Source organism: Silene latifolia, chromosome 6 (genome assembly GCF_048544455.1).
Source record: "Silene latifolia isolate original U9 population chromosome 6, ASM4854445v1, whole genome shotgun sequence".
Taxonomy (NCBI): domain Eukaryota; kingdom Viridiplantae; phylum Streptophyta; class Magnoliopsida; order Caryophyllales; family Caryophyllaceae; genus Silene; species Silene latifolia.
The window spans coordinates 24,461,597-24,483,453 of record NC_133531.1 but is presented as its reverse complement, the minus strand read 5'-3'; the positions used below and the strand labels follow the sequence as shown (position 1 = coordinate 24,483,453).

General features: G+C 38.1%; 5 protein-coding genes and 1 long non-coding RNA gene across 6 annotated transcripts; 1 reads left to right on the top strand and 5 right to left on the bottom strand.

The window, feature by feature from the left end:
• Window positions 1–929: 929 nt before the first annotated feature.
• Window positions 930–2,377, bottom strand: LOC141658664 (uncharacterized). Its single transcript, XR_012549340.1, has 5 exons — window positions 2,295–2,377; window positions 2,051–2,177; window positions 1,783–1,939; window positions 1,370–1,469; window positions 930–1,268 (listed from the first exon to the last, which is right to left on the bottom strand). It is a non-coding gene; the product is annotated as an uncharacterized LOC141658664 (long non-coding RNA).
• Window positions 2,378–2,720: 343 nt separating this feature from the next.
• On the bottom strand, window positions 2,721–3,490 carry LOC141587840 (E2F transcription factor-like E2FE). The gene is made up of 4 exons (XM_074409308.1): window positions 3,388–3,490; window positions 2,997–3,064; window positions 2,829–2,901; window positions 2,721–2,740 (listed from the first exon to the last, which is right to left on the bottom strand). The coding sequence occupies exons 1-4, from the start codon at window positions 3,488–3,490 to the stop codon at window positions 2,721–2,723; spliced, it is 264 nt and encodes an 87-aa protein (XP_074265409.1).
• Window positions 3,491–7,026: 3,536 nt separating this feature from the next.
• Window positions 7,027–8,785, top strand: LOC141658663 (uncharacterized). The gene is made up of 2 exons (XM_074465556.1): window positions 7,027–8,252; window positions 8,489–8,785. Exons 1-2 carry the CDS (start codon window positions 7,139–7,141, stop codon window positions 8,521–8,523), a joined length of 1,149 nt encoding a protein of 382 aa, XP_074321657.1. The 5' UTR covers window positions 7,027–7,138; the 3' UTR covers window positions 8,524–8,785.
• A 3,637-nt stretch (window positions 8,786–12,422) lies between these two features.
• Window positions 12,423–13,550, bottom strand: LOC141587839 (F-box/kelch-repeat protein At3g06240-like). The gene has a single exon (XM_074409307.1). It carries the CDS (start codon window positions 13,548–13,550, stop codon window positions 12,423–12,425), a length of 1,128 nt encoding a protein of 375 aa, XP_074265408.1.
• Window positions 13,551–17,183: 3,633 nt separating this feature from the next.
• On the bottom strand, window positions 17,184–18,380 carry LOC141587838 (putative F-box/kelch-repeat protein At3g22730). The gene has a single exon (XM_074409306.1). The coding sequence runs from the start codon at window positions 18,378–18,380 to the stop codon at window positions 17,184–17,186; it is 1,197 nt and encodes a 398-aa protein (XP_074265407.1).
• Window positions 18,381–21,106: 2,726 nt separating this feature from the next.
• Window positions 21,107–21,628, bottom strand: LOC141587837 (putative F-box protein At3g47150). Its single transcript, XM_074409305.1, has one exon. It carries the CDS (start codon window positions 21,626–21,628, stop codon window positions 21,107–21,109), a length of 522 nt encoding a protein of 173 aa, XP_074265406.1.
• Window positions 21,629–21,857: the final 229 nt, after the last annotated feature.

The window sequence follows — 21,857 nt, the reverse complement described above, 5'->3', positions numbered from 1 at the left end:
AACCTTTTTAAACTTGATAACATAACCATCACCACATTGAGCTATGAGCACGTGAGGATATATAATGTATAAATTTTGCTTATAGAGATTATTTATAGATAATTTATAAAGCTTTTGTGGAAAGCAACATATACGATGCATGAAACGGAGACGGCCACTATCGGCAGTATAGTAAACAATTAAGAAAAAGGGGGTTCACCATCTTTCACTTCAGGTTGGCAAGTTTTCTAATGTATCATTCTTGTTTACCATCCTAATATTGGAGGAGGCAATTCGGTCAGTCATGTCGAATTTGAGTCAAATCATATCAAGTTCGGGTCATATAATGTTAGCTTACTCTTTCGGGGTCGAGTCAGGTTCAGGTCGGGTCAAAATGATGTGCCAGGTCAGCCCGGATCAAGTTCGGGCCATATAAGGTCAACCTACAATTTCGGAGTTAGGTCGGGTCAAATGATGTACCATTTCATATCAGGTTTGGTTTGGGTCATTATCGGGTCTAATTTATCGCATTACTTCAGTTTTGACCTATAATTTAGTTTTCGAACATTATTAGGTTAGTTACTATTAAGTCAAACGTAACCAAATAAACATTAAATCATTTGATTTTGGTCAATATTAAGCTTAATAATTATCGAGTTATTGTTTTAATCAAAATGGGTTCATATCGGGTCGAGTTGGTTCGGGTCACTGATCATCGGACTACCGTTATCGGGTAGGGTCGATCATTTTTGGTTCGCAAAATTCTCGAGTTTTCCTTGAGTCACCGAGATCGCGTCATAATTGTCAACCTTACCTGTGGGTATACTTACCAAGTGTAAGTCAAAATATAGGATGGAATAAGTAAAGACGTGTGAGACTAATAATAGAACTTGAGTTGGTCTCACACATAAAGTTGTCTCGTCCTCCACTTATAAGTTGTAACATCGTAATTGTATATTCGATAGGCTTGTTGCCACAAACTTTAAAATTGCTTCACATTTGAGTTTGGACAAATTTGACAAAGTTCATAAACAAGTTCCATGAGATATGTTATCATAACATTGCTGACGTCACAATTTTCTCCATAAAACAGTGATCTCAATGTTTGGCCAGCTAACATATCACTAAAATACTTGACATAAGTTTTACTGGTTTTTCTAATGTCTGGATCAAACATGATCAAAACCTACGACCATCATTGACATGGAGAAGAACATCAGGGACTAACAGTTGGACATCCGGACTCGCTCTCATATGCCTTCCTTTTCCGCGTTTCACAACAAGGTGGCCTGAGTGAAAGAATCAATTGAATTTGAATCAATGAAAGATATAATTTCATTCAAACAGATAAAAATCTATTGCCATACGCAATAAGAGGATAGAACAGTACCCTAGGCGGAGCATAACATCTGAATCTTCTTTCTCTCGTATTTTAGATACATCTGCTCCGATTTCTCAGTTGGTGTCACAAAGCCTTGAAGTTTTGCCACCTGCAATACCCAAAAAATTCTGAATACTCACTTGGATCTATTGTAGGCACGTAAATTTTATTAAAGTGCCGAGAATAAAAGAAATAAAATTATTTTAAGTTAATATCGAATTTTAAGTTGGTGTTTCCTACATCTATTTCGCCAAACCACACTTAATGTGTGAGCAAGATGAGATAAGAAATGAACTTAATCACTTGTCTGCATAAGCTCTCATTCTCCAGCAATGCCTTTTGTTCTTAGATAAAGCAGAGTAATCCTAAAACAGCGACGTTTAGTAAACTGAACATAAATTACTTGCTCGAATTTAACGTACATGTACTGAATTTGGACCTCCAACACTGACCAACCACTTAACCACATAACCTAGTTGAACTTCAAATTTGGATCAACTTCGAATTTGTTGTTAAAAAGTGGCAGGGCTCATAGCCGACCCATTTGGATCAACTCTCAGCTCATCATTTCATGAATAACTGCAACAACCACAACCCCGAATTTTAATCAATAAACTCCTTAAATACCAATATTACAATATATACGCGATAAATTCCTACAATAATATTTATATCCAGGGCAATAATTACCTCTTAGAATCTGTAGACTGCTTTTTTGATGAGAAAAGCAAAAACCCCAAAAACCTAGGTGATATAATCCATCGGATTCTGTTGGTAACTGCTCATACTCTCGAGAAGATCTCAGCAAGAACCTCACCTATGACACAAAGAAACCAAAAAATGTTAGTGAAGGAAAAAAAAATATGTAAACCAGAGAAATAAGAATGTAAGATACTAAAACTAAGCAGAACTCCCAACTAAAAAGGACACGCACCAACTCTCCAGCAAGTTCATATAAAGAATCATCAAGAGTGGCCTGCGAAAAGAAAAACTCCATGTCAGAGAAAGACTTGACTACAGTCACCGATAAGTATAGATGAAACCTGTAACCTGTAAGCAAAAAGGGCATCGGAAAAATGGTGAAACATCAAAAATATAATGAAAATTACATTGCATTTTTTTTGTAGAAATGGAAGTACAAAGAGATTCGACAAAGGAAACGGAATGGACATCAAGAACTAACCCTTTTGAGTGAGGGTTGATGGTAGGATGTCGTTATTGCCATTACGTTGTTGCTGGTTTCCATTGCAACTGGTTTACTATCTACATACATTTGGGGAACCAAAGTAAATCCAGCGACTCAGAAATGACTTCCTGAATCCGGTCTATGCACAAATATGATTGAAATTCCACTTTTTTGTTACAATCGTCTCACTTTAGCTGCATTATCTTTAAAAACGAACTATTAGTACTGAATCTACATTTTATAACCATGAAATCATAAACAAATGAACCGAAACACTCGTACTTCGCATCACTTGTGCATTAAGACCATCTCCAAGCAAGCACTTTGCAGCTTCCTCCAGAGAGATCAGCTCAGCCTGAAATTATATTGATAGGATATATAAGTAAAATATACTCGTAGCTAGTTAAGCGAATGACGGTATTAAATAAAAGATCATAAACTTAAACTCACCTCAGAACCAAGGAAGAGCTTCACAAAGTTTTGTGTTAGAAGCCCCAATGACTTTTCCCTTCTGTTATCTGTCAAAATATCAATAAAGCTTATTCATTACCACTTAGCTGGGATAAGAAACACCGTCTTCCATAAACTCAATCAAGCGTTTTAATACAAAACTCGTCTAATAACCAATTAACGACTTAACCCCAGTGCCTCACAAGCTCCCACAGAGTCGGGTGAAGATATACGCAACCTTAGTGTGGTTTCATGATGACCAAAAATATAAATTGTATCAAGAATCGCATCTAATGACTACTACGTCACATCAAACTCGCAAATTAAAGAGAATAAATAGCCAAAACCAGTTGAAAACTAAAAGCAGATAACTTGAGGGCATCGGTTTTACCAAGCTTAGAAGCACCACTATGTGTTGGTGCCTCCGATTGGCTTCCGGTACCAGGGTTAGAAGCTACATCATCATCAAGGTCTAAAACCTGAAACTGTAACATATTTTGCATTAATCTTACTGCAACCATAAACATAGGAAATCAATAAACCAGAAACTAAACACCAAAAACTCACCTTTACTCTACTTCTTCCCTCTGCAGTACCAAAATTCTCGTTTCACTTGAGAAAGAACAAATTACTAATAGAAGAATAAATTACCATATCTAATAGACAAATTCAACAGAATAAAAATTGGGTATTCAATCAATTTGATCTAAAACTCTAAACCAATTATCACAATTTTATAACATTAATTAAAAACACCCAGATCTTAACCATCAGAGAGGACAATTACCACCTCGAGGTATGCGCAACAACGGGTTTAGGCTACCAAACAGCTCGAAAATCGCAAAGATTAAAAACCTGGTAATTATATATCAAGATTAAAAACAATCACTAATTATTGAACAGCAATGAGCACTACCTTTACATTTTGTAATTATTTTGTCTCATTCATCTCCTTCTTAATTATAAAGCCCTCTTTGTTTGTTTAGTTTTAGCAGTACGGAGCAAGAGAGAAAACAGCTCATTGAAAACAAACCTCCTTAATTTCAGGTGGAGCAGGAACTTCAGGCGCTAACAAGTCTTCTCGCTCCTCAGGATTAATACCAACAGCTTCATCATCATCAGTGAAGATCTCCTCATGATCCCAATCATCACCTAACAGAGTAAGATTAAAAAAATAAACCCAAGAATAGAATGAACGAAGAGGCAAATAATTGGTGAATATGGAAGGTAAGAGACGGTAGGAAGGAGGATAATTGGGTGGATGAGGAATGAGGATGGATGGGAGACGTGGAATGAAGGAAAGCCAAGGAATGATTTGGGTTAGTTGAAAGAGGGTTATTGAGTATTGGGCCGCATTAGTTCGCCAGAAAACAATCCAACCAATCCGCCCAAAAAAGAGAAAAATCGACCCAGTTAAGACCATACCTCAGCCCGCCCATTGCATATTACTATTCATCCTCCAAGTTACTATTCATTAGTGAATAGTAACTTGTTGCTTGGACATTTAAGGTAAGGTAGAGATATAATGAGGTGTAAGTGTGGAACAATTGTTTTGAGTTAACACGACCTTAAACAACAAATTGTGATTGTCAACAACGTTGTCCTCCATCAATTATATTCGGGGCTCCCATTGATTATCAATCAATCGATATTAAGTCTCAAAATTGTTTCAAATTTCAATCAATAGTATGCATATTTATCTTCTATTCAATAAAAGTCTCCTTTTGGTGAGAATCGTTTTTCCGTCCCTTATTTCGGGGATTTTCCATTCATTAGTGGGTTTAGTCTCATCCCTAATATAGTAAAGAGTAGTTCGTTGATGGTTCGTAGCGTGTTCTTTCAAAGGGTACAAGTGATTTGTCAACACTTTTTGGAATCAGTCAGAGGTAAATTTTATCTTATAATAACGAAGGATCCCCTCAAAAGCTACATTACAATAGCGATAATAGGACGAGCCGAATTGTCAGATCATCATGTTTTGAGATCCCTAGTTTATAAGAAAGTTGTTTTTCTTTGATTTCCATTAGATTGTTTTTTTATTATACATATTCTTTATAACTACCGTATGACGTTCTATTAATGAATTGTTCTTTACTTTCAAAAAAATGGTGATTGTCTTAATATCAAAGCGCGTTAAGTTGGTAGCTTTTGCTATCTTTTTTCCTTTTAGATTTTTTTATGCTCCCCTGCTACAAATAGTATACTCGTAAAATCCCTTTTTACTAATATTAACAAATCCCTAATTTTCCCGCTTACTTTTCCGCATTAGTGACACTTTACTATAAAATATTTGTCTTCTAATTAATTGATTTCACTATCTATATTTACTCTTATACAAAATTTACCTCCTAACTAATTATATACCACAAATTTAACGCTAATTTTTATTTTTGAAGAAATATTAACGGTAATTATAGTCACAATTTTTTCATAAATTATTGTTTAGCTTTTACACAACAAAACCAATTTTCTACTTTCTTCAAAATGAAATAGATATCATGATTGTCAAGTTCTCTTAACATTTTTACCTAAAAAAACCATATTCCACGGGTTCGACACAATTTTCCTAGTGACACGGATTAAAATTGGATGAATAATGCGCGATTTTTTTAGATAAGAATATTAAAGAAAATAACAATTATACAACTGATATTTAACTCAATTTGAAATTCAATTGTAAAATTCATTATTATTAATGTTTTGTATTAATCGGTGGAAAAGGAAAAATCCAGTATAATCCACTATAGATATAATATAATAAAAGCCCAATTACAGATATGATATGATAAAAACCCAATTACAGATACAATATAATGAAAGCCTAATTACAGCCAAATTCATTTAGGCGGGAAAATTTTGGAGTTCTCTTGTTCTTTTAGTATAAGGGGGATTGGCCAACTAAATCCAATAATAAGGGTTAGTTGATGGAGTATCAATTTTTTATTTTTTATTTTGATGACTCGGGGGCTGGAGCTCATGTTACTTTTTGTATATTAGGTAAGTCACCCGAAAATGACAGGTTCGAGGTATAGAAGACATGCCTGTTAGAGTATAAAACCGATCTTGGGACTCCAACCATCTGCTTAAACTTTTGGTTGAGATGATTTTTTGACATGTTATCAGAGTCAGGGTGACCAAAGGTTACAGGTTCAAATCCTGACAGCCTCCAATAACTCACGAAGTAGAATTTCAGCACGTGGTACGGGGAAGCATGTGCACTAACCACTTTTCGGGCCTAATCGGCATTCGAGTGAGGGGGCGTAATTGAAAATAAATATAATTCTTGGACCTCAACTATCACCTTAAGGTTTTGGTTGAGCTGATTATCTATCATGGTATCAGTGCCATATACTAAAGTGCAATATTAGCACCAGATATTGGGAGGCCTGCAGTTACATCCACACTTCAAGCTCAAAGGGCATTCATGTGAGGGGGCGTGTATTGCTCTTCATGGGATTGAACCCGAGAACCTATGAAAACTTATCCAAGTTTTAACCATTAAACTCTACCTTTGCGAAGTTGCGGGTGATGATTACTAATGTTTGAACTTTGTTCATTAATGTTAGATGAATTACTCTTAAGTCTTAAACACTAAATCAACGCAGAATTGGTACAAAATACAATTATAACTCGTTTAAATAAACGGGTTATACACGTCGATATCAAATTGAAAGAGTTTCGGGCCTTCCGGCCTACCACGCTCCAAATAAATTTTGGTAGCTATACTTGGGATTAATATAAATTTTTGCATTTAAGTATTTAACGAGTATTTTCTCATGAATGGTCTTTAAATAAGTCTAAGTATATATCCTCTTAATATATGAGTGTCACCATTTTAAAATATCATGTTTAAATAAATAAATGTTAGAATATGTCAAATATTCTGTAAATAATTGTTATGATTTACTTCCATCCTTATGCATATCTTTAGCATATTGTTAGTTGTCTATTAGGTGTATATTTCCTAAATAGTAGGCTAGAATATCTTCCCTACTCTTGTATATATTGTAACCTTATTCTATGAATGCAAATCACGGATTACATTCCTTCATGGTATCAGCTTTGTTTTTATAAAAACTAAACGATCCAACTCCGTCGCTTCCGCTCACCATCTCTGACCTCACGTCAATCATCATTCCATCATGACTAAAAATTCCGATGGGGCGAAATCTTCTTCGTTTCACCCTGCTCTAGCCGTACCAAATATTCGCAACCATGTCACCATTACCCTTGGTCTTGAAAACGACCAATATCGATTATGGAAAACCCTTTTTATGAACCACGCTAAGTCTAACCGCGTGTTGCATCACATAATCGAAACCAAAGGGAAAGCTCCTGCCTCCTCTCTAACAGAGGACAAAGAGTTGTGGGAAACATTGGATGCCACTGTCCTACAGTGGATATATGCGACTATATCCAACGATCTCCTAGAAACCGTAGTCGAGGAAGACAGCACCGCCATGGCTTGCTGGAATCGCATTAGCGATATATTCCATGACAACAAGCATTCTCGGGCCGTTACCCTAGAACAGGAATTTTCTCATGTCTCGATGGAAGATTTTCCTTCCGTTTCTGCCTATTGTCAACGCCTCAAGAATTTAGCCGATCAACTGAAAAACGTTGGATCTCCGGTCACCGATACTCGTCTTGTCTTACAAATGGTTTCCGGATTATCTTCAGCCTACAAGGGGGTCGGTACTATTATTCGCCAGGCTAATCCTCTTCCTCCATATCACCAAGCACGGTCTATGCTTACTTTGGAAGAAGCCGGAATAGCCAAGGAAACCTCGACTAATAGTACTGCCATGTATGCACAAAAAGACGACAGTGAAGGGGCATCGATTCTCGGGCGTCCTCCTTCCAATCAGCAGGCTAGAGGGGGAAAGAACAATGGTAAAAAGAAAGGGAAAGGCAAAGGAGGTAACCAGGGACAAAAATCCACAGGAACACCTACTGCTACTCAACCTGGTTCAGGGACTCCATGGACTCCTATGGCTCCATATGGTGGTAATTACGGTGGCTGGCCATGGGGATCCTCACCGTGGGGATACCCTCCTCCTCCGTGCCCCTACCCCACCACGCCATGGACTCGTCCTATGCGTCCTCCAACTGCCCCAAAACAGCAGGCTTATACAGCCGAGTCTCCTCCGACTCAAACTGACATCGAGCAGGCCATGTATACTCTCGGGATACAACCACCTGACCCTCGGTGGTTTATGGACACCGGAGCAACGTCTCACATAACATCTACCGCAGGTAAGCTCTCATCTTATTTTAATTCGAGCATTTCAGATTCCATTATTGTCGGAAATGGAAATTCCATTCCAATTGAAGGTGTCGGACATACCACATTACCGAATTCGAAACCTGCCCTTGTCTTAAAAAATGTTCTGCACGCACCCAAAATCGTCAAAAACTTAATCTCAGTTAGAAAATTTACCACTGATAACAACGTTTCTGTCGAGTTTGACCCTTATGGTTTTTATGTGAAGGATTACCTGACGGGGAGACCAATGATGAGATGTGAGAGTCGCGGTGCACTTTACCCTTATTCCAGTACTGTCGCCCTCCAGTGTTCCAATTTGCCTCAGTCTGTTTTTGCTGCTGTCGAGTCCAAGTTATGGCACGATCGATTAGGTCACCCCGGTGTTCCTGCCTTTCATGCTCTCAAGTCTAATAATTTGATACATTGTATTTCCTCTTCTAGTAAAGCAGTGTGTCAATCTTGTGTCGTAGGAAAACATATTAAGAAGCCTTTTTTGCCATCAAATACAAGAACTTTTTTGCCATTCGATATAATTCATTGCGATTTATGGTCATCTCCGGTCCCTAGTTCTACTGGCCATCGATATTATTTATTGCTCTTAGATGATTATTCCAATTTTTTGTGGACATTTCCCTTAGCTAAGAAATCCGATGTTTTTGATATTTTTGCTAATTTTCGCACCAATATTAAAACTCAATTTGCTAGAGAAATTAAAACCATACAATGTGACAACGGAAAAGAATTTGACAACGGTCCATTCTGGAAATCTTGTGCGCAACACGGGTCGGTCTTCAGACTATCCTGCCCGCATACATCACCCCAAAATGGAAAAGCCGAAAGAAAAATTCGCTCTATTAATAATATCGTTCGGACCTTACTTCACCATGCCTCGCTACCTTTATCTTTTTGGCATCATGCTCTTGCAATGGCTACATACCTCCTCAATATTCTTCCTAGCAAAATAATAGGCTTAGAGTCACCTTTGAAATTACTGTATCATAAACAACCGTCTTACACCCATTTACGTGTCTTCGGTTGTCTGTGTTACCCGTTAATTCCCTCCTCCACAATTAATAAGCTTCAGCCGCGGTCGACTCCGTGTGTCTTTCTCGGGTATCCGGGCAATCATCGTGGGTATAAATGTTTTGACATGAACCAAAATAAAATCATTCTAAGTCGCCATGTTATCTTTGACGAAACACAATTCCCGTTCGCTAAAGTGCACACTCCCGACTCTCATTCTTATGATTTGTTTAACGATGTCGTCAATCCACATATTACCCACCACCTACCAAGTGACAACCCGTATACCCCTGCTACTCCTGCCCCTGCTTCCCCTGCCTCACAAACTCCTGACCGTACCTCTCCTTTGAGACAACCAGCTACTCACCCGCTGTCTTCCCCACACTCACCTGTCATCACCCCTACACCACTGCGCACTATCTCTCCCAACAACCACTCAGCCACCAATACTGCCGCTAACCCACATAACTCACCATTACCCTCCAACCGTGGACCTACATTGGGTTCGAAACCTGTTACACGAGCTGACCATGGGATTTACAAACCAAAAACTATTTTTGATCTTAACACCGAAGTTGTTATCTCCCCTCTACCTCGTAACCCAGTTTCGGCCCTTAAAGACCACAATTGGAAAATGGCAATGGATGATGAATATAATGCTCTAATTAGTAATAAGACTTGGGAGCTAGTCCCGCGTCCGACTAATGTGAACGTTATTCGGTCTATGTGGATTTTTCGGCACAAATTTAAATCTGATGGTTCTTTTGAGAGGCACAAAGCCCGTCTTGTAGGTGATGGAAAAACACAACAGGTTGGTATTGATTGCGGGGACACTTTTAGTCCGGTTGTAAAGCCGGCTACTATTCGTACGGTGCTCTCTTTGGCTCTTTCTCATGGTTGGGAAATTCGGCAACTTGACGTCAAAAATGCTTTCCTTCACGGCAATCTCAATGAAACTGTCTACATGTATCAACCACTCGGTTATCGTAATACTCAGTTTCCTGATCATGTGTGTCTACTTCGGAAGTCTTTATATGGCCTCAAGCAAGCACCGCGGGCATGGTACACTCGATTTGCCGATTTTGTCAAAACTCTCGGTTTCAAACATAGTCAATGTGACCATTCATTGTTTATTTACCGAAACAATCAGGGTGCTACTGCGTTTTTGTTACTATATGTCGACGACATATTACTCGTTTGTTCGAATGACACACTCCGCACATCTCTCATGGCTCAGCTCGGGAATGAATTTGCTATGAAAGACCTCGGCAGCCTTCATTACTTCCTTGGGATTAGTGCAACTCGACATTCCAAGGGTTTGTTTCTATCTCAACAAAAGTATGCAGCTGAGATCATTGATCGTGCAGGTATGATTTCGTGTAAACCCGCTTCTACTCCTGTTGAAGCAAAACCGAAACTAAGCTCGGCAGCCACCACAACTCCTTGTGTCGATTCTACTTTATATCGGAGCTTGGCAGGTGCGTTACAATATCTGACGTTTACTCGTCCCGATATTTCATATGCCGTACAACAAGTTTGTCTTTTCATGCACAATCCTATGGAAATTCACATGACCGCCCTGAAACGTATTTTGCGCTATCTCCAAGGAACTCTTAGTCACGGTTTGTGGCTTAATGCTTCCCCTCCCACGAGTCTCACCTCCTATACCGATGCAGATTGGGCTGGGTGTCCGGATACTCGGAGGTCTACTAGTGGATATTGTGTTTTCTTAGGTGATAATCTAATATCATGGGCTTCGAAACGACAACCAACGATTTCGCGCTCAAGTGCCGAGGCCGAATATCGGGGCGTCGCCAATGTTGTTTCCGAGTCCTGTTGGCTACGCAACTTATTGCTGGAACTCCATCACCCACTCGGCAAGGCAACATTTGTTTATTGTGACAATGTCAGCGCTATCTACCTAGCAAGCAATCCCGTGCAGCATCAACGTACCAAGCATATTGAAATTGATATCCATTTCGTACGGGAAAAAGTTTCCAGAGGAGACGTACGAGTTCATCACGTTCCATTACATTCCTTCAATAAAAATGGCTACAATGGAGCTCTTGTTATTGGATTGGTTTTACTTATTGGATGATCTTACAAAATTTATTAACACATCTTTAATATAAAACAATACTATTGGAACACTAATATACTTTTACCTATGAACACTAAGATTAACTGGTAAAAAGAATATTATAGCTTAACCACAAAGGTATTGGATTCAAGGTCTGAAAATGCAGGAATGTTAAAATAAACGAGGAAGAACTTTATCGCTCTAGTGATCCTATTCGCGGATTACACTAGATGTTGACGCCAAAAATTTTGTCAATACACTCTTAATGTACGAACCTTTGCTAATAAACTTTACTCTTGCTTGCTCCTAGATTTATGCTCATAGCACGAGCAACTAATCCGGCCTCAGAAGTTTTCAAGGAACCCGCTATGATACTTAAATACACTCTTAAAAAATGTTTTAATGAAGAGAGGAAAAAAATAGAATAAATAAGCTTTCTCTGTCTCTTTTTTCTTTTGGCTTTAGTTAAAATAACCTTCACAAATAATAAAAAAAGCCAAACAAATGAGTATATGATGAGGTTTGAGGAATATATAGTACTCTCCCGGCGTCCTTTTGACACCATTACAATTGGCTTGACAGCCTTTGGTACTTCCGTCGAGTGAGCAGCCTAAAACCGAACTACTTTACTGGCCACGGCCTGAAAAGATTGGGTTAACTCCCCCAGCCATCCCTATCAGAGTGACCCCTTGTGGCCATTGCACCAAGGCATCGCCCTAAAGTGGACTTAATTGGGTTTGAGGCTCGGCCAGCAGTGAGTCGCTTCATGCATGCCCCATAAATCTAATTTCGGTTGTTAATTTTGACCAAATTGTTCGCCTAAACATTACTCCGATTAATTATCTAACTCAATACCGGATCATAATTAATTTGAGATGTGAAGTGCGCAAGGACGGGTAGCAATGATTTTTTAGTACAAAGGTTCGAAATTCTCATTTCTCTCAGAAAAACGCACATTTCCCTCTAATTGATATATTCGTAGTTACTTGAGTACTTGATTAACAGCCAGAGGTTTTTCCCAAAAGCATTGGGAAGATAAATAGAGTAGTATTCTTATTCATGGGAAATTCCTCAAATCACGGGCTCCGTATCCTTTCGACAACACCAAGCTCTCCATATATGTTTCCAGTTTTACATGACAACTGATATCTTCTTCGACCTCCTGCACTTGACAACTAGCTATATTATAAGTCTTCTTCCCGCAAACAAAATAGCCGCCATCACTCTCACAATAGAACACCTTTCGACAATTTCTATAGCAGAACCTGAATACTTCATAACCATCCTGACTTGATTTTCCCGAAAACCATAGAATCCATGGCTCCCTTTGGTTATTCTGTTGTAGCATCCATATTCTAGAAGTTGTCTCAGAAATACTGAAAACAGCTACTGATTCTCCGAGAAGAAACAGAAAACTAAACGATATTCCGTCCCAACTAAATGGCAGTTTCAAAAAGGTGATATTTTCCTCATCAAAGGCAAAGCAACCAAGATGGCTAAATCCGCTACTATCTCTATTTTGCTCGAGACAGTATGTTACCCCACGAAAGAAAACAGAAGTTGATAGCGAATAAAATAGCCCCAAGAAATTATTAGTATTGAGATTAGGGACGTTGAGGAGATTATTTCTCACCGTCCATTGTTGATTACTGAGTGTATAAATTGCAAAAGCTTTGTCAATTGTGAACGCAACCACTTTAAAATCTTGACTATCAGGGGCGAACCCAAACAAATACCGACAACGGTCAAGCGGGCAAGGGGGAAGAAGCAAAGATTTGCGAATAGAAGGGTTCCACAATCTGAATTCTTTATAAGAATAATAATCATGTTTTCCAACTAAAAGCAACCCATTACAGCTACCTAGAATACCGAACCAATAAGATTTACTAAAAATGCTACCGGTATTTCGAAGAGTTTCAGCATCACGAACTGTCAACAGGTATCCCATATCCTCCAGGGCTACAAATAATTTATTATTATTTCCAGAATTGATTAGGGAAAGTTGGAAGTGCAATTGAACGAAATCAGGTTCATCGATAGTAGAGCACCAAGATTTACATACACACCTGAATTTTAATAGGGTTTTCGCCGGTAATTTTGGCAAAATAAGAGTCCAAAGTTCGGGTGGTAAGTACTTTGATTCTGAAATATAGGCTAATTTCGAAGAAGTTGTGGGATTCTTCATTGTTTTCACAGCACTTGTAATTACGCAGTAAACGGCAAAAACCTGAGGAATGATGATGAACGATTAACGGGGCGCCGTGGTGGTGGTAATTGTGTTCCAATTTATGGGTGTCACTTGAACCCTAAATTTTAGGATTTGTCCTTGTGTTCAACTCAGAGTATATCGGTTTAATCTAGAGGTGACCGGATCGGGCCTGGGCTGGGTGTCCTAAAAAAAAGCCCATTTGTGTGGGCTGATCTTGGCCAAATGTGTGAGCTCATTTAACAAGCCCAAACTCAGGCCTTAGTAGGGATGTCAGCGGGCGGGTATAAGTGGGTACCGCCCCACACCCATCCCAATTGGGGCGGGGATGGGTAGAGCTTTGGCGAGTGGTGGGACGGGTACGGGTATGAAAATTGTACCCGCCATGGGTAATGGGGAGGGGATGAATTTTGCATCCTACCCGCCTCAAACCCGCCTACCCGCCAAAAAAAACTAGTGCGATTATGACAATTTTTTAAATCTTATTTAGTTATAATTAAGATATAATGTAAATAATAGTTATTTTATTAAGTTTTTTACTAACTTCTTTGGTGAAAAAACCAAACATATATAAAGATAAATTAAAAAAATGGAAATTAATAATGCTTAAATCAACATTTGCGAAAAAATTTATCGAATAAAATTATGGTGTAACGGGTTAATGGATAAGCGGAGCGGGTACGGTTTTATATTTCCACCCGTTGGGGCGGGGATGGTTTTGGAAACTTGTACCCGCCATGGGTGGTGGGGCGGGGACGGATACGAGTTTTTCTTGGTGGGTACGGGTACGGGAGAGCCTATATCCACCACCGCCCCGCCCCAATGACATCCCTAGGCCTTAGTGGCTTAGTAATAGCAAAGGTAAGTCGAAATCTCATCCATTTAGTAGCAAAGCTAAGTCAAGTAAATATAAAAGCAGTAGCAACCCCCCCCCCCCCCACCACACACACACACACACACACCAACATCCTTAGACACAGACAATTTCTGAATCCGCTTGAGTAAGACAATAACATCTGCCTCCAATTCTCTCATGAAGGAAAAAAAAAGGCAAGAAACCATAACCGATCGCCGAATACAAGCTCTGAGATTTCACACATTTGCGCCGCGCAGCATCAACCACCACACGTCTGAGCACGAACTCAGACACCCCAGACTGGGTCAAGGGGGAAGACCCGGTCAGATCCACACACAATAGTGCCATAATTATTTTATTATTTTTATTTTTATTTTTCGCTCTCATAATTTCACCATTATTATTATTATGAGATCAAAGAAGTTTTTATAAGAAATTAGTGGGTAACCGAGATACTATGTGAGATCTCACCCTTTCGCAATAGCAAAATTAAGTCGAGTAAAAATAAAAGTAGCAACACGTGTCCCGATATACTGAGACACGGAAAATTTCAACTCCTCCAACGAAGAGAAGGAGAAAGGTAAAAAATCATAGCCTAGCATCGTGCACAAGTCCCGGTACTTGGATTTGGGACACGATTAGATCTGATTTTACGAGATCTAAACCCGATCAAGATCGAAAACTTCACAATCCAGACACACCACTATATTTTATATGAAATCCAATCCATCCCCCTTAAACTAAAAGAATAAGAGGTCTCCAAAATTTTCCCGCCTAAATGAATTTAGCTATAATTTGACATTTATTATATCATATCTGTAATTGAGCTTTTATTATATCATATCTATAATTGAGCTTTCATTATATTATATCTAACTGGATTATATTTATAACTAGAATATACTGAACTTTTCCAATTAAATTTCAAATTGACTTAAATATCAGTTATATAATTGTTATTTTCTTTGATATTCTTATCTAAAAACCGCGCATTAGCGCGGGGTCTATACTAGTTTATGAACAACTACATAATCCAAAGCCATCTCAAAATATAATATGAGGAAATAAAGTTCTATGTTATCTCACAAATTTTGACATTTTTTAACCCCTCTACAATAAGTGGATAGTATTATTATATTAAAAAATATTGACATTTGAAGTCTAATAAAATCTAATGTTTTTCATAAATATTGATTGAAATCGGTTATGAATTTGGTTCGAGTTTTTCAACAGTGGATTTAGTTATGGATTTTAAAATAGTGGATCGTATATAGGTCTTTGCAGAGTGAATTTGGATCAACTTTTGCTTTTGGGTTGATTAAGTTTTCGTTCGATTTACAAGCCCTATATTTACATAATATGTCACCCATCTCATTTGAGCGACTTTCATGAAAGTGGTAATCAAGCACTTTTAATTTTTCCAATTGTGAAATTCAAATCCTTAAGATTTAATTGGGGTGACTAGTCCTATAAAGCTATATAAGTAAAATTAACTCCCTTACACAAAATTTTGAGACAAATTACGGAGGAAAGTTAACGAATAGCAAGTTTGAGATCGAATATGAGGGTATTCTCTCTCTAACAATTTAGAAAGAGAATTTTCTCTAAAAAGCAGAATAAATCCCAGAAATAAGAAAAGGGTGATGAGCTTTTTCTTCCCATCTTTTGTTCATCTCTTTGATTAGAAACTTCTTCTGTCATTGGTCTTGAGTTTTACCTTCTTCAAGATTCGACTTTAGCTGCTCTCCATTTTAGTTTAGAAGAGAATTTTTCGGTCATTTATCTCAAGAACGGGAGGTTAAATTCAAGATCTACAATAGAAAGTTCTTCGAGCCTTATCATATACAGATTTGGCTTCTTAGGCTTGTGTTTGAGTTAACAATTTGGTAAGTAAGGGAAGGCATGTTTGATTTTTCTGTCAATTGCTAATTGTGGCTACTCTTTGTTTTCTTTCTGTTTTATTTTATGCCTAATTTCTTGGGTTGAATCAGACATGCATCTCTTACAAGTTATGTTGCGGCATTAATCCATGAGATCATACCAGCTCATGTGTTTGAGTTTCCTTCCCCTATTTGCTCTTCATTACTACTTTAGAAATTTCTTCATTTATTGTTCTTGATTTTTACCTTCTTTTAAGATTAAAGTTTTTTGCTCTTCATTTTAGCCTAGAAGAGCTTTCTTTAGTCTTTCATCTTGAGAAAGAAAGGTGAAATCAAAAATGTAATTGAAATTTTATTATAGTGAACACTAGTATTTTTGGAAGATTGGGTAGATCAAACCCATATATTAGTTTTAGACTTTTGTTGAATTGAGATCTCCATTGTTTTTATGAGTTTTCTAGCAAAAAATAGACATTTTTGTAAGATTGAAAACTCTGGATCTTTAGGATTTTTTTTCTACTTTCTTTTTATTGTTGGTTTTTTCTTTCTTTTGGTATATAAGAAAACTTTCACATATGTACAACAATTTGAATCTGCAGCCTATGCAGCAAAGTCATGGTTTTCACATCGGTAGTTGCTTAATCATGAAAAAGGGTGAAGAATTCTGTTAGAAATCAATAATCATGAAAATTATAGAAATACTTGAATCTGCAAAATACAAGGGAAAAACAGCCGAGGAATGCCAAGGAAAAAAGCTAATGCACTGTAATATGCTATGAATAAAACGAATTCTCGCTTCTCAAAGAGCCAGACGAATGATAGGACTTAAGACATATTTAAACCATTGCGTAGACATATAGAGTAGTATTCTCTTATTCATGGGCGAACCAACGAATCACGGGCTCCGTATCCTTTGAACAATAGCAAGCTTTCCGAATATGTTTCCAGTTGTGACTGAAAGCTGATATATCTTTCGAGCTTGTGCACTTCGCGATTAGCTATATTATAAGACTTGTTCCCGCAAACAAAATAGCCACCATCACTCTCAGAAAATAACACTTTTCGACATTTTTTATAGCACAAACTGAATACTTGATAACCATCCCTACTTGATTTTCCCGAAAACCATAGAGTCCATGGTCTCCTTACGTTGTCCTGTTGTAGCACCCTTATGCTGGAAGTTTCCTCAGAAATACTAAAAATAGCTAGTGATTTTCCGAGAAGAAACAGAAACCTAAGTGTGTTTTCGTCCCAACAAAATGGCAATTCTAAAAATGTGAGATTTTCCGTATCAAAGTCAAAGGAACCAAGATGAGTTAATAAACCACTCTTTTCTTTATCATTTTGTCCAAGCCAGTATGCTGCCCCTCGAAAGTTAACAGCAGTTGATATAGAACGAAATAGCCCACGCCTATTATAACTGTTCAAATTACAGACATTGAGTCGATCATTCCTGAAAGTCCATTGCTGATTACTGAGCGTATAAACTGCAAAATACATTTTTGCATAGTCTTCGCCCTGACCATCATCTAATCCAAACACAACCACTTTATAATCCTTACTATCACGGGCAAACCCGAACAAATACCAACTACGGCCGAGCAAAGAAGAAGAAAGTGGACAAGCAGGAAGTATCAATGTTTTGTGAATACAAGGGTTCTTCAATCTAAATTCCTTATGGTAACCCTGAGGAGCATATCGTTCAACTAATATCAACCCATTACAGCTACCTATAAGACGAAGCGTGTACAAATCATATTTAATAGAAACAATCCAATTCTTTCGAAGAGTTTGAGCATCACGAATTGTCAAAAAACATTCTTTATACTGTTCATTCTCAGCGTCTCCCAAATCCTTGAGCGTTACCAATAATTTATTATTCCCAGAATTTTGATAATGCATATGAGCAAAAACAGGGTTATCAATATCAGAGCGCCAAGATTTACATACGCACCTAAATTTTATTAGAGTTCTTGCTGGTAATTTTGACAAAATATGGGTCCAAATTTCGGGTGGTACGTAATTGGATTCTGAAATACGGGGTAATTTCGATGAAGTTGTGAGATTCTTCATTGGTTTTGCAGCATTAATTAATGCAGTAAAAACCAACAAGTTAAGGAATGAGGATGGGCAATTAAGAAGGACGAGGAAGTAGTGGTAAATTCTGATAATCTTTGAGGGCGAGGTCGCGCCGTAGCGGTGGTAATAAGGTAATTGTGTGTTGTAAATAATTTGTGTTCAACCTTGGTTCTTCACAAATAGGATTACATCCAGCTGTATATAGGGGTGTTCATTGGTCCGGAACCGGACTGGACTGGACCGAACCAAACTCTTTGGACCGAAGACCAAATAAGGGTTAAGAGGTGGACCGACGACCGGACCATATTAATATTGGTCCGGCCCGGTCTGGACCATAAAAACACGTGGACCGGACCGGACCAAATGGACCAAAGTGGACCAAATATTATTGTCATTGACATGTTTTAGCATATAAAACTAGAACTCGAGAAGTTCGTAATGATCAAAATAAACAACATTATTTTCTTACGAGATTTAACTACATAATTACACATCTTATAATACGTGTAAACAAAGTAGAAAATAAAATCAATAATATTACAAATTTAAAAATTCTTTTATTACATAACTTCGGTCCATGTTCTGATCCGCGGTCTATTCGGGTTGGTCCAGGACCGGACCGAAGACCAAAGTAGCGTAAATAGGTGGACCGTGGACCGGACCAAACAAAATTCGGTCCGGTCTAATTTTTAGTCCGGACCACTGAGTGAACAGCCCTAGCTGTATATAGAGCATTGTACAACCAAGGTTGTTGTTTCTTTGGAGTTGTCACACTATTTAGGTTTAATTTAGATGGTATAAGTTCAATCCCGTTTATACCTGTTAAATGGGTCGGGTTGGCGGATACAGGTTTTGGTCATTTTTCCAGTCGTCTGTAAAGGACGGATTTCGAGTCGAGTTTTGGCTCATAAACGATTCGAGTAACTCATTTCTACAAATATTTATTTTCTTTAGATTTACTTATAAACTTATAATTATTCTTAATTTTTATAAATATACGTCCCATTTAGACCTGGCAAATGGGTCATTCGGGTCAGGTTCGGGTCGAGCCATTTTTTGGGGCAACAATTTATCGGGTCATTTTTGGGTCAGGTCACTTCGATTCGGATCATTTTTGGGTTAAATCGGGTCACGATTTTGCCTTAATTATGTCATTTTGGTTCACTAAAGTCGGGTCACACATTTCGGGCCACTATCGGGTTGAGCCTATCGGGTCACACATTTCGGGTCTTGGATCGGGTCAATTTTACCAAGTCACTTTGGGTTGGGTCAGGTCGGGTTTTACCCATCAATGGTTTCTCCCATATTTGCCCCCCTCAACCCTGGCGCACCTCCAGTCTAATCAACACCTACTCCGTCCATCTCCCTCACCATTTCAAGCATTCAGCGAGTCAACACATCCACCCTCAATCGAACCCCTTCAAACACCATTTTATTCCGTCTTTCCCATAAAACCCAACACCCCCTGTCATAAATGTTGCTCTATCTCGCACTCGCACCCCCTACAATTTTTCCACCCGCTCAAACCCTTTGGTGCATTCATATTATTTGATCGACTTCACTAGTTATATAGTCTGTCTTCGGCAAACTCACAAAAATCGCACGTCCATACGTTGGTACTGTGTGCACATTCATTCATTTTTTTTTTGGTTCAAATAAGCGCACTATGTCACGGTCGAGAATCGAACCCCCAACTTCATGGATAAGAGAGCTCTTACCAATACATGAGCTAACTCTTGTTCATTCATATAAGAGAAATTCACAAATGTACAACATGTTATAAGAATCAACAATGACAGTGAGTTGCAGATTTATATCGAGGTGCAATATGTAGCAGTCACTCAAATGGTTAAAACATCGAATGTTGCTTCATCGTAAAAGCCGGAAAATAAATATATTAGCAATCAAAAATCATGATGACTGACAGGATTAAATTGAATCAGCTACGACAATTTGCTAGGAATTATACGTATCATGAAATAAGTAAAATACCTACGACAATAATACAATATGCTAAGAATAATAGGTATGCTCACTAGACAAACAGAGTCGTATTCTCTTATTCATGGGTACTCTCCCAAACCACGGGCTTCATATCCATAGGACAACACCAAGCTCTCTGAATACGTTTCCAAGTCTAAATAATAGCTTATAGATTTATTCAACTCGTGAACTTTGCAACTAACTATATTATAAGCCTTCTTCCCATAAACAAAATAGCCACCGTCCCTCTCGCAATAGAAAATCTTTTCTATTGAGTTATTGTACTCCTTGAACGATTTATAACCTTTCCAACTTGATTTCCCGGAGAACCATAGAGTCCATGGCCCCTTTATGTTGTCTTGCTCAAGCACCCATATACTCGCATTTTCCCTAGAAATACCAAAAACCGCTAGCGACCTCCCCAGAAGAAACAGATACCTCAAGTAGCCTGTTTTGTTCAAACTAGACGGCAGCTTCAAAACGGTCATATTTTCCTTATCAAAGTCAAAGGAAACAACACGAGTAAATGTAAGCCAGTATGCTACCCCTCGAATGAAAACAGCCTTCGATAGACAACAAATCAGCCAAAACATACTCTTATTAGCCATATTGTTCGGATTAGTGACGCTCAGGGGATTATTTCTGAGCGTCCATTGTTGATTACTGAGTGTATAAACTGCAAAATACATTTTTACCTCGTCTTCCCACTTATTGTGAAGTGCAACCACTTTATAATCCTAACTATCAGGTGCGAACCCAAACAAATACCAACAAGGACGGTAGAACGGGCAAGTGGGAAGCATCAATGATTTGCGAATAGAAGGGTTCCACAATTTGATTTTTTCATTTTCAAGATTACCAGCATATCGTCGAACTAAGAGCAACCCATTACAGCTATTTATAATACGGTACCTATACCGAACAGATTTACTTAAAATAAGAACGGTATTTTGAAGAGTTTCAGCATCACGAAGTGTAAACAAACATCCTTCATCTCCAATAGTTCCCATACCCTCGAGAGCTACTAATAGTTTTTTATTATTCCCAGAATTGATTTGGGAATGTTGGAAATGCATGTGAATGAAATCAGGATTATCGATAATAGAGCACCAATATTTACATACACACCTGAATTTTAATAGGGTTTTCACCGGTAATATTGACAAAATACGGTTCCAAATTTCGGGTGGTAAGTACTTGCATTCTGAAATGTAGGGCAAATTCAATGAATTTGTGGGATTCTTACTGTTATTATTCATTGTTTTCACAGCACTATGTTCTGCAATAAACGGCAAGAAGTCGAGGAACGGCAATAAGTAATTGTGTATTGTAAATAAGGGGTGGTAAACTGGTAAAAGTTTTTAGGGCGACATAGCGGTGGTAAACTGGTAGTAATTGTGTTAGTTTTGTGTGTTATAAATAAGAGATGTCGCCACAGTAGGGTTGTAAACAAGCCGATAGGAGCCCGAGCTCCGATAGGCTTGGGCC

Bases quoted from the DNA above. Each gene is read 5' to 3' on its own strand.
- LOC141587840 (XM_074409308.1), bottom strand. From the start codon at position 3,490: ATGTTACAGTTTCAGGTTTTAGACCTTGATGATGATGTAGCTTCTAAC. The intron at 3,065-3,387 runs GTAAAACCGATG...ATATTTTGACAG, and splicing joins TAGTGGTGCTTCTAAGCTTG to ATAACAGAAGGGAAAAGTCA. The intron at 2,902-2,996 runs GTGAGTTTAAGT...ATATAATTTCAG, and splicing joins AGCTCTTCCTTGGTTCTGAG to GCTGAGCTGATCTCTCTGGA.
- LOC141587839 (XM_074409307.1), bottom strand. From the start codon at position 13,550: ATGAAGAATCCCACAACTTCTTCGAAATTAGCCTATATTTCAGAATCA.
- LOC141587838 (XM_074409306.1), bottom strand. From the start codon at position 18,380: ATGAAGAATCTCACAACTTCATCGAAATTACCCCGTATTTCAGAATCC.
- LOC141658663 (XM_074465556.1), top strand. From the start codon at position 7,139: ATGACTAAAAATTCCGATGGGGCGAAATCTTCTTCGTTTCACCCTGCT. The intron at 8,253-8,488 runs GTAAGCTCTCAT...TTTTATGTGAAG, and splicing joins TCACATAACATCTACCGCAG to GATTACCTGACGGGGAGACC.
- LOC141587837 (XM_074409305.1), bottom strand. From the start codon at position 21,628: ATGAATAATAACAGTAAGAATCCCACAAATTCATTGAATTTGCCCTAC.